This window comes from Haliotis rubra, unplaced genomic scaffold, assembly GCF_003918875.1.
Source record: "Haliotis rubra isolate DU_JTF1 unplaced genomic scaffold, ASM391887v1 Scf168, whole genome shotgun sequence".
In the NCBI taxonomy this organism is placed as follows: Eukaryota; Metazoa; Mollusca; class Gastropoda; order Lepetellida; family Haliotidae; genus Haliotis; species Haliotis rubra.
This window is the reverse complement of record NW_025765647.1, coordinates 154,558-172,768: the sequence shown is the minus strand read 5'-3', so window position 1 is coordinate 172,768 and position 18,211 is coordinate 154,558. Positions and strand designations below refer to the sequence as shown.

General features: G+C 41.5%; 1 protein-coding gene across 1 annotated transcript in view; it reads right to left on the bottom strand.

Annotated features, from left to right (window-relative positions):
* LOC124272240 (cytoplasmic FMR1-interacting protein-like) overlaps positions 1-18,211 on the bottom strand; it is a 47,514-nt gene that overhangs the window by 6,561 nt on the left and 22,742 nt on the right. Inside the window, 17 exon segments of the mRNA XM_046707395.1 lie at positions 216-454; positions 1,857-1,972; positions 3,929-4,007; positions 4,815-4,883; positions 4,885-4,946; positions 6,394-6,484; positions 7,330-7,473; positions 8,263-8,350; positions 9,693-9,892; positions 10,576-10,695; positions 11,279-11,387; positions 12,131-12,223; positions 13,481-13,552; positions 14,569-14,642; positions 15,176-15,258; positions 15,936-16,089; positions 16,630-16,777. Coding sequence (XP_046563351.1) covers positions 216-454; positions 1,857-1,972; positions 3,929-4,007; positions 4,815-4,883; positions 4,885-4,946; positions 6,394-6,484; positions 7,330-7,473; positions 8,263-8,350; positions 9,693-9,892; positions 10,576-10,695; positions 11,279-11,387; positions 12,131-12,223; positions 13,481-13,552; positions 14,569-14,642; positions 15,176-15,258; positions 15,936-16,089; positions 16,630-16,777 — 1,941 coding nt within the window.

Below are 18,211 nucleotides of genomic sequence, written 5' to 3'. Positions count from 1 at the left end.
TGTAATGGAATTTGAGGCTAAGACTGACTGACTGAGTTTGGTTTTTACGCCGCTTTTAGCAATATTCCAGCAACATCACGGCGGGGGACACCACAAATGGGCTTCACACATTGTGCCCATGATGGTATTCGAACCCGGGTCTTCGGCGTGACATCGACGCTAAGAAATATCAACATCACAAATTCTATACACAGAGTTTACAAGTCCACACTTACTCCACGGTGAATTCGTTCTCTCCTACAGGCATACAGAACACAAACTGTACAGCTGACCAGAGGCGATGGAATTCGGTGCACTTGTCGACGTTCATGACGCCGTTGACAGGAGGCATGCCATGCCACAGGGGTTCGTTGAGGAAGGACTTGATGCGGTTGAGGACGACCTCGAACATGGACAGTCCACAGCAGAGGCGTTCTCGCGTCAACAGGTCACCCTCCGCAGCAATGTCAGCTTGCTGTAAGCATCATTCAAATATAGGTCAAGGTCAGAGAGAAAATACAGTTAAGCCACAACTTGCAGACTATTTGTGTGTCCAAATTGTGATCACTTTTGTATTCAAACATTTGTCAAAACCTTCAGCACATTTCTAGGTCTTCTACTTTTATTAGCTGGTCTACAAAACTCTAGGCCTAAAGATCAATGAAGGTGAACAAAATATACATTTCCAGGTTCATATTAGTGCAGCAACTAATTAATATATGAATACCAAAAGATAACTGATGGTTTCTCTTTTGTTAGCATAATCAAACATTAGTTATCACTGTGTTCATTTTTCTAAGAATATCACCTCTATTAGCTCTATTAATTGCAAACCAAGAAACGGGATGCAACGGAGTAGTTTACTGTAGGAGGCTGTATGAGGCGATGACAACTGACATGCATCGTGTCGTCGCTTACATTGTGACGTAATGCAAAATTGTTCGATTACGAGGGGGCAGACTAGAATGGCAAAGTATCACCAATGCATTGTGACATAATGCAAAATGTGCACATTATCGTCTGATAAAAGTACTGTCGGTGCCTTTGATCTTTCACCGAAGCATCATAGAATACATAACAGCCATTACATCTGTGTAATGGCTGTGCTATTATTATAACATGCAACCAATCCAATCGAAAGTCTCCAAGAGTCTCGGAGGCAGACTATAACCATGAAACAAGAGATGTTTGTCTGCAAAGTCGTATTGAGAAGATGAATTTTATCACTGCAAACTAAACCTAAATCATCATGCTCTTTGACACAAAACACAATCACTTTGATGTCCTCTCAGCAACATATCAGTTGAGCTGTAAGTCTCGGACAGGAGTATTTCTTATATGCACTCACACTGAGATCATCTTTAGGATTATTTAGTTTCCATGGCGACAGATCAGTTCACTGTCATGGCAGACAAGTGAGGTGAGGTGAGGTGAAATTGGGTTTAACATTGCTTGAGAATATTTCGCTCATATGACGACGTGCATGCGTGTGTATGTGTATGTGTGGCTCCTTGTACTAGCCCAGACTGAAGCTGGTTTTATAGTGCTAGCCCACTGAGATACCATGCCGCAGTGAAGCATGAATACCCCACTCAGACACATTATACTGACTCCGAGCCGACCAGTCCTTGTTGTACCCATGACTGCCGAGCGCCAGGCAGGGACCAACAAGTACCATATTTTAACGTCTTTTGGTATGACGCGGTCGGGGATCGAACCTGCGACCTTCCGCTCTCCGGGCGGACACTCTAACCACTACACCACGAAGGCGGCTGGCAGACAAGTATATCTGTATGGTTACTAGAGTGTGATGGATGTACACAGTGTATGTGGTAAGTAGAGATGTGGTGGAGACAGGGGAAGTGACAATATCTGACCGTCTGGTTCCCCAGTTTCTTGATGACTGATACGATCTGCAGCGCCGCATACTTCTTCTCCAGCTGCTTCATCGCTTGTTTCAGGTCCTCATCACGATTCTTCCGATTGTCAGCTTCTGTAAAACCAGTAGTAGTTCCACGCAGTTATTACCCTTATCTCAGTAATGTAATACCCTGGTAGTTGCACTGATATGACCTATATCTCAGTTATGTAATACCCTGGTAGTTGCACTGATATGACCTATATCTCAGTAATGTAATACCCTGGTAGTTGCACTGATATGACCTATATCTCAGTAATGTAATACCCTGGTAGTTGCACTGATATGACCTATATCTCAGTAATGTAATACCCTGGTAGTTGCACTGATATGACCTATATCTCAGTAATGTAATACCCTGGTAGTTGCACTGATATGACCTATATCTCAGTTATGTAATACCCTGGTAGTTGCTCTGATATGACCTATATCTCAGTAATGTAATACCCTGGTAGTTGCACTGATATGACCTATATCTCAGTAATGTAATACCCTGGTAGTTGCACTGATATGTCAGTAATGTAATACCCTGGTAGCTGTAAACTGATATGACCTATATCTCAGTAATGTAATCACTGATATGACCTATATTGGAATGTAATAGTATCAGGAGCAGGGATATCACAGCCTAACAAGTAAACATGGGTGGTACGTCTAAAGGGAGATGCGGACTAGTGTGTATGATGATAGTGATGCAAAGCTATGTAACATATTGAAAAGATAAGGGAGAGTAGGGTGTGTTCAGGGCCATGGTGCAAGAGAGGAAAACAACTGTATTTACAGTTCGTTTACACTCAGCTGTCGAACATGAGAGAGAGAGTACAGAACGTGAGATAGGATATGTTTAAACATTGACATTATAACAGACCAAGCAATATACTGAGTGATACAAAGTTGCAATTTGATCCCAGGACCAGAGCAAGTGAGTGAGTGAGTGATAAAATGAGTGAGTATGGTTCTATCCTGCTTTTAGCAATATTCCAGCAATATCACGGCAGGGGACACCAGAAATGGGCTTCACACATGTGACCATGTGACAAGTGAGTGAGTTTGGTTTATGCCGCTTTTTGCAATATTCCAGCAATATCATGGCGGGGGACACCAGAAATGGGCTTCACACATTGTACCCAAGTGGGGAATCGAACCGGGTCTTTGACGTGACAAGCAAAAACTTTAACCACTAGGCTACCCCACCACCCCTCAACAGTGTCAAGATCACAATCAGTACAAAGTATGTTTTTAATGTTTGAGGTGTGATAGGTTTGGAGTGAGCACATGCAAGCTAGGACAGTTATGTAAGTCTTGAGCAACTGTCTTTGTGTTGGAGGTGTGTGGTATGAGAGACCATTGCATGTATCTCGGATATAAGCTTGGGTCAATCAAGTTGTGTAATATGGCTTGGGGGTATATAAGAACTGATCTGAAAGGTGAGGGTTTGCAACCAGTGGGAAAATATGTGTGTGTCAGGTTGGCTGTTTCTCCTGTATCTTCGACTGGTGTGAGTATTATAATTTTACATTAGTTATGTTGAACTGTGTGCATATATATATACATATGTAGATTCACCATGAAGTATGTACTGCTTAACTTGAGTGAAATATGTTTAAATGTTATTAATGTAGTTAGTGATATGATGGCAATGTAATTTATGTGAAATCAAGTTTGTTTGTATTTGGTAATGAGTGACTGATCTGTTTGTTTGTTTGTTTTTAATATTCACTATGATGTAAACAATATATTTGTATGAACTGCTTGTAGTTGTTTTAAAGACATTTGTAATGCTATGATATCTGAGTATTTATTTGAGTGTATGTGAACGGTGGGTATTATGTGCATGATTGGGTGAATAATTGGACAGAGAATGCATGATGGGTGATTGTGAGACTGATAGCATGTAGGAACCATTTTAGGTAAGGAGGGATTCGCAAATGAATTATATTTACTTTCAAATTGGGGTTTGTGAATACTCTAGTTTATGACAAACACTACTTCGCCACTATAGGTCCTCATGAACTACTGAACATGGATTACCTTTGACATGGATGAACGGTTTGGGTATGATGTTCTGGAAAGGTGCTGCATGCTTCAAGTCGCACACTTCCTCCTGGGTCTGTGGGAGGAAGACAAGGGCAGAGCATGTCATAAAAAGATGCACAATGCTGGGATAGTATATTCACTTCTTCACAAAAACTGTCTTAGAGATCATATCAGTTGTTTTTTTATTTAAATTCTAGATGACCTTTTGTCAAGATCGATACAGTTGTGTGGTAATACGTCAAATACGCTATGGGATATATCAGGATTCTCATCCACAAATCGATATAAATTAATAATACACCATTGTAAAATATTGCAAACAAAAGAATGCAACATTGTCCTTCCTGAAAATAAAGTTCACACATGTAGACATTTCATAAAACTGTCATTGCACTTCAAACATAGTATATGCCATGTGGTTGCATAAAACTGGAGATCACACATTTTGATATTTCATCAAATTAGTGAAATCTAAATATTTTATCAGTATACTTATCCTGCACTTATTGCTTACAATTCGAAACTTTATACTTGGTGCCTGAGAAGCAATAATCTTAGGAGGCTGACATCACCTTCAGACAGATACACATGCGAGATCGGGAAGTGACCAGTTCATTTTTTCATTGTGACAGCCACGTTTCAAGTCAAAACCAACGAGTGCAGAAAGTGGGTAGTGCAGGATTAGTTAGACATACATCAGTACATCACAAACCTGTCCCGAGTTTACACTGTCAAACTCAGAGTGAAAGAATTAAGTTACCTCAGCTGACAATATTCTAGTGATATCACACAGGCCTACACTCAGTCTGTCAATATTTAAGTCACCAGTCGTTGGCAGCACGACTATACATCCTGATAACAGACTACTGCTACAACTTACCAGTGCCTGTTCAACCAGCAGAGTGAACAGAATGGCATTGCCCATCTCCCTGAAGCTCTGGAACACCTCCGGTCCTCAAGTCAGGATACTGAATGAGGTCTGTCAGCTGGGCCTGGTAGTACCCCATCACACCTGTGGGAATCAGAGATGCTCATTCATCTTGTATCAATAGTCAGGTAACACATTAACACTTTGAATACATGTCAATGGTTACTAGGGGTGACTATTGTGGGGGAAACGACTATTGCAATATCAATAGTCTATTGCAACATACTATTGCGACTGACTATTGCAATACTTTTCTCCTTGAATTGTCTCATTTGAAGTCTTTTCCCATATGAATGTATAGTTTATATGAAATAAAAACAAGTTGAAGTATTTTCAGTCTCTTTTAATAACTGACAAATTTGAAACCCAGATCTAGTAAACAGTTAAACACAAACTTATTATTATTCACAATTTCACACTCGCAAATTTCGAGTCGCATGCCGTGTTTGTTGCCATATTTGTTTAAGAGGTAACAGGGGCGGATAACTCTAAATCAGTGTGAACGAATCTGGTACTTCCTGTATTTTGCGCTGCACAATTATCAATGGAAGGCAATTAATAAACTATCGATAGTCACACATACTATCGATGCTTTTTCGTTTCTACCATCGATTAATTGCTATTGGACACTCCAATCCATCGATAGTTGGATGCATCGCTACAGCCCTAATGGTTACAGTCTGAAACATTAGACCTCTACTGTGGGGTAGGCTGAGACGTAGTGAAATGGGGTTCTATGTGTCTTTCCTGATTACTGCATTTTTTATCAAGTTGTGTGTGTGAGTGTGTGTGTGCGCATGTGCTACTTTCAGTATGAAACTTACAGCACCTTTGGGGGCGGTGGGGTAGCCTAGTGGTTAAAGCGTTTGCTCGTCACACCGAAGACCAGAGTTTGATATTCCTCACATGGGTACAATGTGTGAAGCCCATTTCTGGTGTTCCATTACTGGAATATTGCTAAAAGCAGCGCAAAACTAACTCACTCATTCACTACAGCACCTTTGATGTCCCCCAGGAATTTATGCTGATTCAGCAATGTAGTTAAACTTACTGTATCCCATGTCTACTACAAAGGTATCCCATGGTGATGTTCACCGCATCACTTACACCACTGTACATCATCCTAGTCTGTTGAATCCCTTAGTAAGTCAACTATTGACCACTCACACATATGAACTCTTTGACTTGACCTGACTCACTAAATCTACTCTATCACCATTTCATAATCGTGAGTGGGTCTGTGATTATAATTTAAGAATATTATGGATTCAGGTTTCCTGAAATGGGATAAGTGATTGCTGGACCCTTAGAGTCACTATGACTGACTGAGTTTGGCTTTACGCCGCTTTTAGCAATATTCCAGCAACATCACGGCCGGGGACACCAGAAATGGGCTTCACATGTTGTACCCATGTGGGGATACGAACCCGGGTCTTCGGCGTGCCGAGCCAACGCTTTAACCACTAGACTACCCCACCGCCCCAGAGTCACTATGACAAATTATACCCCTGTATGAAGGAAAGTAGAGTACCTGGAGATCCGTAGTCATATCTGAGCAGCTTGCAGCTCTCGGGCATCACTCGCATCAACGTCCGCACATACTCCATCGTCGTCTCCTTCAGCTGTTGAACACAACATATTACATCTTTAATACTGCGACAAGTGTTTGGGACAACTTATGTTTGCCACAAAGCTGCTGAAGGCTAACATTGGTTTCTATGATGTTACTGCCATCTCACACCTATATAACATGGTATCCTTGATAATTTAGTATATATTACATCTCAATCCATTGATGTGGTATAACCTGGACTTTGCTAAAGATCAGTTACAAAATCATGGAAATGTTGTTTAACAAGACATTGTATACAGGGTATATGAGGGGCAGTGGGGTAGCCCAGTGGTTAAAGCATTGGCTCGTCACGCCGAAGACCTGGGTTCGAATCCCCACATGGGTACAATGTGTGAAGCCCATTTCTGGTGTCCCCCCGCCGTGATGTTGCTGGAATATTGCTAAAAGTGGTGTAAAACCAAAACTCAGTCAGTCAGTCAGGGTATATGACAGGGAGTAAGTGAGAATGGTTTTACAAAATCTTCGCAATATTCCAGCTCTATCGCAGCAGCGGACATCAGAAATTGGCTTCACATTCGGCTCTTGAGAATGATGAGTTCTAACTACAAGGCTAGCAAACTGCCCCCTGTATAATTGTGAACAACTGAACCATATAAGTAACAATACAATACCACGGCATGTAAGCAACTAAGTCAATTGATTTAGTTCCCTCTTATAACCAGCATTAACACCTGTCTACAGCAATCTCATGATCAAACAGGTTGGGCAAGTCAGGTGATCAGTTTCCACACCTCCAAAGCTAATAATGTTCTGCCCATCATTTAGTGTTGACCAAACTTAACACAATAGTCTAAGCTGGATTCCTAACAGAGATTTAAAATATTGGTTACTCACGAAGCCCTCGACAGTTTTGAGCAGTTCTTCAATGACGACTGCAATGCCCTGGTAGCCGAGGAGCCGGCAGATTGCCCTGAAGTGTGGCGGACCGATGAACCCGGAGTACAGGCTGTAGATGGTGTTGTAGGAGGTATTCAACACCTGGAAATACAACACAGGGTAAGTAATGTCAACCTTAGAGTAACTTCTTTCAGTGGCATTTTAGAGTTTGGGAGATACAATATGACTGTGTCCCAGTCCACCCAGCTGTGAATGGGTACCTCGTTAGGATGAGAAAGCCACAATAACTCGGTGCGCCTAGTGGCTGCAAGAGTTGTATACTCCCCAGGGAGTTGAGATTGATAATGCGATGTGCCGTTGAGATTGACATCCAATGATCGAGGGAAAAAATACCAGCGCCTTGAGCATGCACTAGTGCGTGGATATGTGCGCTATATAAATATCTTATAATAAATAATAAAATACAATATTGAACAAACTTTATGGATACAAGATGTGTATCAAAATGTCGCACTCACGTAATCAAAGAAGTTCTTATCCATAAAGTTCATTCAATATAAAACCTTAGTGTAGTGCAATACAACAACTCAGAACCCTGTTCCAAAAAGACACCTTAGAGCTATGACTGTTGTAGGTCTATGTTAAAGAAATGGAGTTACAATTGTGTTGATGCTTCGACTATGATCACTTTGCAGAACAGGGTCATAGACCAGACATACCACTGATCCACAGTCTGAACTTATATATATTTGGGGGGATTAATGGCAATAAAGTTTCGAATCTTGGTCAGCATGGTAAAAGACTTTGCTTAATTCTGTTCAAAACAAATAAATGATTACTGAAACATTCCATAACCGTTGATAATTTTATGAAAATATTTTTTGTGACAAGTAACAGCAACCCTCCTGTATAACGAGAGGCCTGACTGACCTTGGTGCCCCAGATGTAATACTGGGAAGGGTTGAGTGGCTTGTCTCGCTTGGCATCGGTCACAAATGGCAGTCGCGTCTTCACAAACCTGAAACACACGCTCACATGAATACATGTCCTTCCACTGAGTAGCTCAAAAGTACTCCTAATTAACTGATCTTAAATAAGGTACACAACGGATACTTGAGATGAAATTTCTCCTCAGATTTGTACACATCACAGTACAAAGGAACAGGGTAATGGTCATATTTTAAAAGCCACTTGCCACAGTGCAAGTGACTTTAAGAAAGTAACTTGTCCTGACTAATTTTCCACTTGCCCTGAGTTTTATGACATAATCAGGATGATGTAATTATGAAAGAATAAATCAACATGGTATTTGATGTTAATGTTCACTGGACTATATATCGAGAAGTGATAAATAGCAAAGAAAGATAACTCTAGTTTATTATCATTGCGAAAATTACTTCATTTCATTCTCGTAACGTGGCAAATTTTCATAGCTACATTTTGAGCAGGTATGAAATGAAATCCAATTTATTTGCAGTTTGAAACCGTAAGCAGAAATTATCTAGCAGCCCACAGACAAGTAAGATACCATTGTTTGATCGCCCGAAATGAAAACTGACTTGCCCCGGGTCAGGAAATGGGATTTTTGAACCCCTGATATGTTACATATCTCTGTGAGTGAGTATGTTTTTACGACGCTTTTAGCAATATTCCAGCAATATAACAGTTGGGGACACCAGAAATCGGCTTTACACATTGTACCCATGTGGGGAATCTAACCCAGGTCTCCGTGTGACTAGCAAACACCTTAACCACTAGCCTACCCCACGGCCCCTATACACAGACAGACTGGCCTGAACATCTGGACAGTTTTCTCTCCACAACATAGCAGTTTTAATCTCTGTGATATTTATTTGTGTATAAAAATCGTAATTTGGGTGAGGTGAGGTGAAATTGGGTTTATTGTCGTGCTAGAGAAATATTTCGCTCATATGACGACGTACATGCGTGTGTATGTGTATGTGCGGCTGCTTGTACTAGCCCAGACTGAAGCTGGTTTTATAGTGCTAGCTCACTGAGATACCATGCCGCAGTGAAGCATGAATACCCCACTCAGACAACATTATACTGACTCCGAGCCGACCAGTCCTTGTTGTACCCATTAATGCCGAGAGCCAGGCAGGGACCAACAAGTACCATATTTTAACGTCTTTTGGTATGACGCGGTCGGGGATCGAACCCGCGACCTTCCACTCTCCAGGCGGACGCTCTAACCACTACACCATGGAGGCGGTTTCGTAATTTGGGGGATGTGCAGAACTTTTCACTGACTGTCACAATGGTTGACATCTCTGCAAGTTATACTGAGGAAATGTTCTGTATAAACCCATATGGAGACAAACAGTCTCATGGGGACGTACCTGTTTGTGGCAGCGTTGTAACAATAGTTTGGCAAGAAGTCATAGTTGAGTTCCCAGAAGACATGCAGAGTTATCCGCCCATAAGGAGCTGACACATTATGGTTGGCCTCGCTCAGCATGGCATCGAAGTTGTTGAGTACGACCAGTTCTGACAGGAGTTTGTGACAAAGTCGGTTGACCTCTATCAAACCTTCTAGTTCCTAAAAAATGTATACAATACATCAGCCGTCTAGTTCCTGAATAAATTTACGATACATCAGTGTTTGTGTACGGACTGAACATTCTGTCACATCAGTGTTGAACAAGTGGAGAACCTTGAGTTCATGATAAGCAGATCCTGGCACAGGTAAGGAATACAACCTTGAGATTATGTAGTCAAAGAGAACTAAGTAATCTGTACCCAAACATCTAACGCGACGTGAGGTGAGGTGAAATTGGGTTTAACGTCGTGCTTGAGAATATTTCGCTCATATGACGACGTACATCTAACGTGAGTTGTCAAAGGACCTACAGAGGTGCAAAAATATCTAAACCGTGAACTTGTTACTAGACCAGTTAACAGTAGATATTCATGTGTCCGAAGACAAGTCTGTTTGATATTGACCCAAATTTTGTTTTCATTACAAGATGTATCTGAACTGAAGAAAATTTCTTCTGTCTACAGCAATGTTACAAGTCAAGCAGGTTTGGCAAGTCAGGTGCTGAGTTTCCATACATGTAGCACAAATATCACAGCAGGGCTTACTAGAAACAGGTTTTACACACTGTCCCCATGTGGGGTATTGGTGTTGCTGCTAGAGAATGCTTTAACCTCTAGGCTACCTCACTGTTCCAGAAACACATAAAATATCAGCTGTAAACTGTATCCATCCTGTTCTCTCACCATAACACCAGTGATGTCCTGGGACTCGAATCGTGAGATGGCAACATCCAGGGCCTTCTGTAGTGCTGCATTCAGTCGCTGACTCACTAGACGGTTCAAGTCAAATGAACGACCCAGTATCTGAAAAAATAGGTGTCATGGTATTACGTTATGCCTTTTTAATTTCAAAAGTCAGTGAACAAACATGTAAAAGAATAATCTAAAAGCTAAAGACATAAACTAAACACAACTTGTCCTGAAACACGAAACAGTTCTGAAATGTGCAAATGAGAGATCTGTCTTGCCTTCAACAATATTCCCCTGTATCATGAGATGAGTTCAACACTGCTTTGAACAATATTATGCTTATCACTTTACCTTTCACAGGTATGTGCTGACACACAAGGAATGCTGAGCAAATCAGGCAATATCGCGATGTTCACAGGACACATCTCTGCACAGCAAACTGTGGTGTCTTAGAGAAGGCCATCTTGTCCCTTGAAAGTATGAGTATCTGCCTGGTGCTGACACTCCATACCGACAAGCCTGGGATTCAAACCCATGATAAAGGTTCTCACATGGCCAATGTATGTAACTATCACGGTGGATAACACCAGGAATGGGCAGCCTACATTCGACCCATGTTGGGATTGACACCACTGAGAGGAGCAGGAACTTCTGGGATACGTGACAACAACAGACACGACTCCTGTTATCGGTTTACCTGGACATGTCTCTGTTTGAGCAGCGTTGAGTAGCGGTTAGCCACAGGGTAGAATATCTTGGCCCCTTGACTGGCACACTCGGCTCGGAACCGCTTGTCCAGCATAATGCTGCAAGGATAAGACAACAGTTGATCACTAAAGAATTGACATTCTCTTTGTGTGAGGCCATTGGAATATGAACATTCACGGCAGGGGCGGATACAGCTTTTTGAGAAAGGGGGGGTGCACACTATTGATTAAAGGAGGGGTGCACACTTCATTTTCACCCGAGTTTCAATGGTCATTTAACACACTTTCAGCACAAAAGGGGGGTGTACACCCCTGCACCCCAACCCCCACCCACTGGATCCGCCTATGCACAGTGAGGGCGGAACTGTATGAATGTTGAGGCTTGCATAGATACTGTTAATTATACCATCAAGTAAGTATGTCACAATGACACTGCACCGTAATACATTTACATCCAATACAGGATGTCTAAAGGGCCAACATGATAGACTTGATGGGCAGAGGCTTCCGAAATAGTTTATGAACCTGTGTTAGTCTGTGGTACATCATTTATCAGGTAATTCAAAATGTGTGACACTAGCACTTGGCCATCTGTACATGAATTTGTCAGCCTATCTCATCAACTTTGCAACACCATTACTAACAGACTTAGCGTTGTAGATTCAGATGTTGGTACAGCTACAATTATCAGGAAAACATGCAGTGTCATTTGCCTGCATATTTGATACTGTTGTAATCAATATTAGATTTCATTCTTACAGTACTTTGACCACAAGACTACCCCACCTGTCCTTGCAGTGGGCCAAAGGTACTGAAGTAGGAACATGTATCCTGGTACTCACCTTCCAGCTAGATGCTTGTAGTAGGAGAAGATCTGGTCACTCAGCTTGAACACAAACTGGTCAAAACACAGATTCACCTGGCCAACAAACACAATATTACAGAATTTTGTATGCACACAGTATCATAAGGTGATGAGATTTTACAGTTTCAAAAGACATACCCTTCTTTGTCTTGAGATTTGCATAGAAGGCTGTATTTCTTGCAGTTTTAAACTAATCTTCAATGTAGACAAATCAAACTGCACATTATGAAAGAAATGTATACTTGATATAGCCATATAAAACATGTGCCAATGGAAAGTGCAATATAATCTTTATGTAGACATGCGCCAAAAGCATTCAAATTTGTGTCTGATTAACCCTTGCATTTCCACATAACAATCTTTGATAGGGCGTCATCAAGTTTCCCGATTAACCCTTGTGTCTGATTAGCCCTTGCATATCCACATAACAATCTTTGATAGGGCGTCATCAAGTTTCCCGATTAACCCTTGTGTCTGATTAATCCTTGCATTTCCACATAACAATCTTTGACAGGGCGTCATCAAGTTTCCCAATTAACCCTTGTGTCTGATTAACCCTTGCATTTCCACATAACAATCTTTAAACACACTCAATCCATGTATGCTTTCTGATTTATATGTGACATGGAACTTTAATCTGCTTCCTAAAACACGGGATATTCTGGCACAGGGCATGTGTTCCTGCACACCTTCACTTGCTTGGTCAGTTTGTAGTCCAAGTCCAGGGATACAGACTAAGTCAGCTCAGTGACTCTCAAGCAAAATAATTCAGGTCTATACATTATCATCATCATCCATCCCTCATCAACATACAGGATCATCATCATCATCACACTCCCAGGATCATCATCATCATCATCACTGGATCATTCATCATCACCCTCCCAGGATCATCATCATAATCACACACTCACAGGACATCATCATCACACTCACAGGATCATCATCATCACACTCACAGTAGTGGATCATCATCATCACACTCTCGCAGGATCATCATTGATCATCATCATACAGGAGTCACAGGGGATACAGGATCATCATCATCACACTCACAGGTATCATCATACATACAACATATCATCATCAGTGATCATCATCATCATCACAAATCATCATCATTCAGGATCATCATCATCACATCATCATCATCATCATCATCACACTCAGGATCATCATCATCACTCTCCCAGGATCATCACTCACACTCCAGGGATCATCATCATCTCACAGGATCATCATCACACTCCAGGATCATCATCATCATCATCACTCTCCCAGGATCATATAATCATCACAGGATCATCATCATCATCATCATCATCACACTCCCAGGATCATCATCACAGGATCATCATCATCATCATCATCATCATCATCATCAGGATCATCAATCACACTCCCAGGATCATCATCATCATCATCATCATCACACTCCCAGGATCATCATCATCATCATCATCACTCTCCCAGGATCATCATCATCATCATCATCACTCTCCCAGGATCATCCAAACACTTTATTTACCTGGGTGTTTTAATCTTTAGATGATGATGATCACATTTATCATGCAATGAATCCACATCCTCACATGCTTAAAGTACTACATTTATTCTACAGTCCAAGGATTTTTATTTTCAGCTCCCTGGGGAGGAAGTCGAACGTCAAAAGTTATTACCATCTCGGCCCATACTCCTTTGATATTTATCAGTAACTGATTGATAACAAGAAGACAAAGTCATCAATATCCCCCGCAATGGCAAAATACTCTTCATGATTATGTCTACGAGTTATGATTATGTCAAATATTTAGGTGTGTATATAGAAAAGTGGAAGGAGAGTATTGAAAGGTTTTTAAGGTTCTGCTCCGGAAAGCAGCACTATCACCAATTTCAGGCTAAGTCAAACTTGTTGCCATGGAAACGCCAAAAATATTTTATTCAGAATTCCAAAACTACCAAAAGGCACCAGTACACCACCAGATCTATCTATGTGCCAAGTTTGGTGAAGAAATATTGAACAGTTTTAGAGTTCTGCTCCGGAAAAGAGCACTACCACCAATTTCAGTCTAAGTCAAACTTGTTGCCATGGAAACACCAAAAATATTTTATTCAGAATTCCAAAACCACCAAAAAGCACCAGTACACCACCAGATCTATCTATGTGCCAAGTTTGGTGAAGAAATATTGAACGGTTTTAGAGTTCTGCTCCGGAAAAGACAAATGTGCACGGACAGACGGACGGACGGAGTCCATTTTAATACCCCCCAAAACGCGTTGCGGGGGATAATAATGAACTGAATATCAATCCCTATGGCCTGTACCTACAGCCAGCCCCAATGTAACACACTGGTATGCATTATAACGAAGAGAATGAGCAGCTCGGTGAGTTGGAGAGTACAGTAGTCTACTCACTCCATCATGGATGGTTCCTTGGTCTCCAGGATGTGATCGGTGAGAATCCAGGGCATCGACATCTCAATCGGGAACTAGGCAAGAGATAACAAGTTATTTAAACAATCCACATGAGAGAAATAATCATGTCCAGGCAAAACAAAGCTGTAAATGTACAACCACAAGCACTCGCATCACTTCAACTTCCACCATGATCTGCGATTCTTCATCTTTAACAGTACTGATTTACAGTATCCCCCTCCCTCTATCAAATGAACTTACAAAACAAACCTAAACATATAGACAAAATAATGCTGCAATGTTCCAAATCATGTGGGGACGAACCCGGTCTTCCTAACATCATAACAATTGCCCTGTCTGTAATCAGGGCTAACTATATGAGGAGATCATAAGGAAAGAAGAAAAATGACAGAACTAACACAATCATTACAAGATATGTGAGGCCACAATGGCACAGGTAACACCCAGGGTTTACGAAATGAAATTAAGTGTTGATTTGAACCCATGTCCTGTTACATGTAAGGAGATGTCATTTAAAGTGTTGATCCTAGTTGTGGAATGATTGCCAATAAAGTTCCCTTCAGTACAGAAGATGAGTCCGACCCACCTGTATTCTCTTGCCCATGGTCAGCTCCAGGAAGAACTCTCGGTACCACAGTTGGGACAGATCGCAGCAGTTGAACAGGGACTCTGACAAAAACAGTTTTGTACAAATAGTGTCATGTCTTCATGAGAATTTCAACACTTATGGAAACTGTTGATAATGGTGTATTAACAAAGAGCAGTGGTTGAGTGGTAAGGGCACATTCAAATTGTATTATCAGCTCCTTGGCAGTGTTTAAAACTCCCAAAATTCCAAGCCAGACAGCCGGACTGGTAACTTTAAAAAATTACCAGTCCGGATACAAACTTGCCTGTCCGGTTTTCAAGAATGAATTTTTTTTCTAAAAAACATCAGGTTTCTGAATACTTTACTGTTTGTAGGCATCGCAATGAACAAGATAGCACTAACAGGCAATACACCGAGTTCAGGTAAACTGAAAGTACGTGTATAGTGATTGGTTATTGTAAAATGAACTGTCCAATCATAAATAGTTTAACATAATTATCATAATACCTTAAACACCTCAAACTAACGACAAGAGAACCTGTCTGATATTATGGAATATTTACTGTTAGGGGTAAAAACGTCTACCAGACCACCGGACAGGCTACTTTTGAAATCTGACCGTCCGAGATGAAAATAGACCGTTCCAGACGGTGGGGCAGGCGGGAATTTTAAACGCTGTCCTTGGGGAGAACGACCTAAACACGACGTATGAGTATCATATTTTCCTTATATTCGTGTTCATGTCTGCGGCACCTACTGTTGAAGTTGAGAACATAGTTCCAGAAGAAGGAAGTCTTGTGGAAGTTGTCAATAGCCTGCAGGTGCTGGATGTCGATGTCCTTCCTCAGCGTCTTCTTGCCGCCACTCTTGTCTGCGATCAGTGACTCCAGCATGGTTCGTACCATATACAGCTGTTAAACAACAGACAGGAGGCAGTCAGTGAATGAATACAATGTAATTAAAAGAAATCTCTGGTGAAAGCAAAGTTCATTCTAAATGAATACTATATCATGAGCACGGTTTATGAATCACTATGAACAAGTGACAATAGCAGGTGTTCACGAAAAGGTGATCATACCCTGTCCTACACACCACCTGTCACAAACACATGCAAAGGCAAATCAATTGTTCACATGAAACTCTGGCAAACACTCACCGAATTTAGCTAATCTGGCTAAAACAGTTTACAGTCACTGAGGAAACTGGCACAATGGTAATACCCACAGAAATGAGCACATCACATGAACAACATGAATCTGATATTCAAGTCTGTTCCAGGAGATGTTTTCCCAAACTTATGACATATCCATGTATTACTGCTGCCTTGGTAAATATTACATCTTTCACAACAACATCATATCTATGCAGCATTATTAAACGTGATGGTTAATATCACATGTCATGTAAGAACATGAGTGGAAACAGACCCAGCAAAACATCAAATTGTTTACCTGTGTGGTGGAGGGCCCCACATTCCTCCTGGGGACTTTGATGTGGAATCCTTCCTCCGGGTCCTTCTTTCCCCGCAAGGCGGGATCTTCCTGGGGCTCCACGCCTCTCAGCCAATCAGCACACGTGTCTCTCACAGACATGATGATCCTGTCAACACACAGAGGTCAACATATGACTGTCACAGAAATATCACAAAATGACATACATTTTGACTTCAAACATGTATCATAAATAGGACAAGCTGTTATCGGACAGATTCAAATATATTTTTGTTTAATACCACACACCAATATCCTAGCTATATGGTGGTGGTCTGTAAATAATCCAGTGATCAACAACATGAGCATCGATCTGCGCAACTGGGATACACGGACATGTGTCAACCCAGTGAGCAAGATTGATCATCCAATGCCATTGGTCGCCTCTCATGACAAGGAAAGGGTGCTGAAGTGGGTCAATTTTGCGTGTGCATCATTTTCAGTCCTAATCACAAGAACTGGATCATTTTTACACATCTTACTTTCTGATACAAAACAACTTCATCCTTTACATCTGGTTTCATGGTTTCATACTGGATCCGTTTCAAGGATAATGACTCCTTATTAACAACAATATCTTTAAGATCCTTCCCAGTAAGTTAAGGTGAGGTGAGGTGAGGTGAGGTGAGGTGAGGTGAGGTGAGATGAGGTGAGGTGAGGTGAGGTGAGATGAGGTGAGGTGAGGTGAGGTGAAATTGGGTTTAACGTCGTGCTTGAGAATATTTCACTCATATGAAGGTGTGCATGCGTGTGTATGTGTATGTGCGGCTGCTTGTACTAGCCCAGACTGAAGCTGGCTTTATAGTGCTAGCCCACTGAGATACCATGCCGCAGTGAAGCATGAATACCCCACTCAGACACATTATACTGACTCCGAGCTGACCAGTCCTTTTTGTACGCATTAATGCCGAGCGCCAGGCAGGGACCAACAAGTACCATGTTTTAACGTCTTTTGGTATGTATGACGCGGCCGGGGATCGAACCCGCAACCTTCTGCTCTCCGGGCGGACGCTTTAACCACTACACCACGGAGGCGGTCTCCAAGTAAGTTCATGAATGAGTATGGTTCTATGCTGCTTTTAGCAATATTCCAGCAATATTCCAGCAATATTCCAGCAAATATCACAGCAGGGTACACCAGACATGGGATTTACACATCGCATCCATGTGGGGAATCGAACCCGGGTGTTCGGTGTGACAAGTGAACGCTTTACCACATGAATACCCCATCACCCCCAGTAAGTTAAAGATATAAGTAAGACAAGAGAAGTCAAGACCCGCTCTCCAAAGCGGACACGGAATATTTTTTTATTACTAATTGTTGTAAGAATGTCTTTGGAATGTGAGCCAAAATACAATTTACCAAATGTACACAATTAACACCATCATCTCCTCATCGCTTGATGATGCCATTTTGCTTGAAAATAAGGATATTATCGCGAGAGATTCCAAGTCGTATCAACTCATTTATATGCGATTCTTAAATCTACACATAGATACTACAGGTTGTTACTACAAGTCGCACCGTGAGAACGCACCTTTA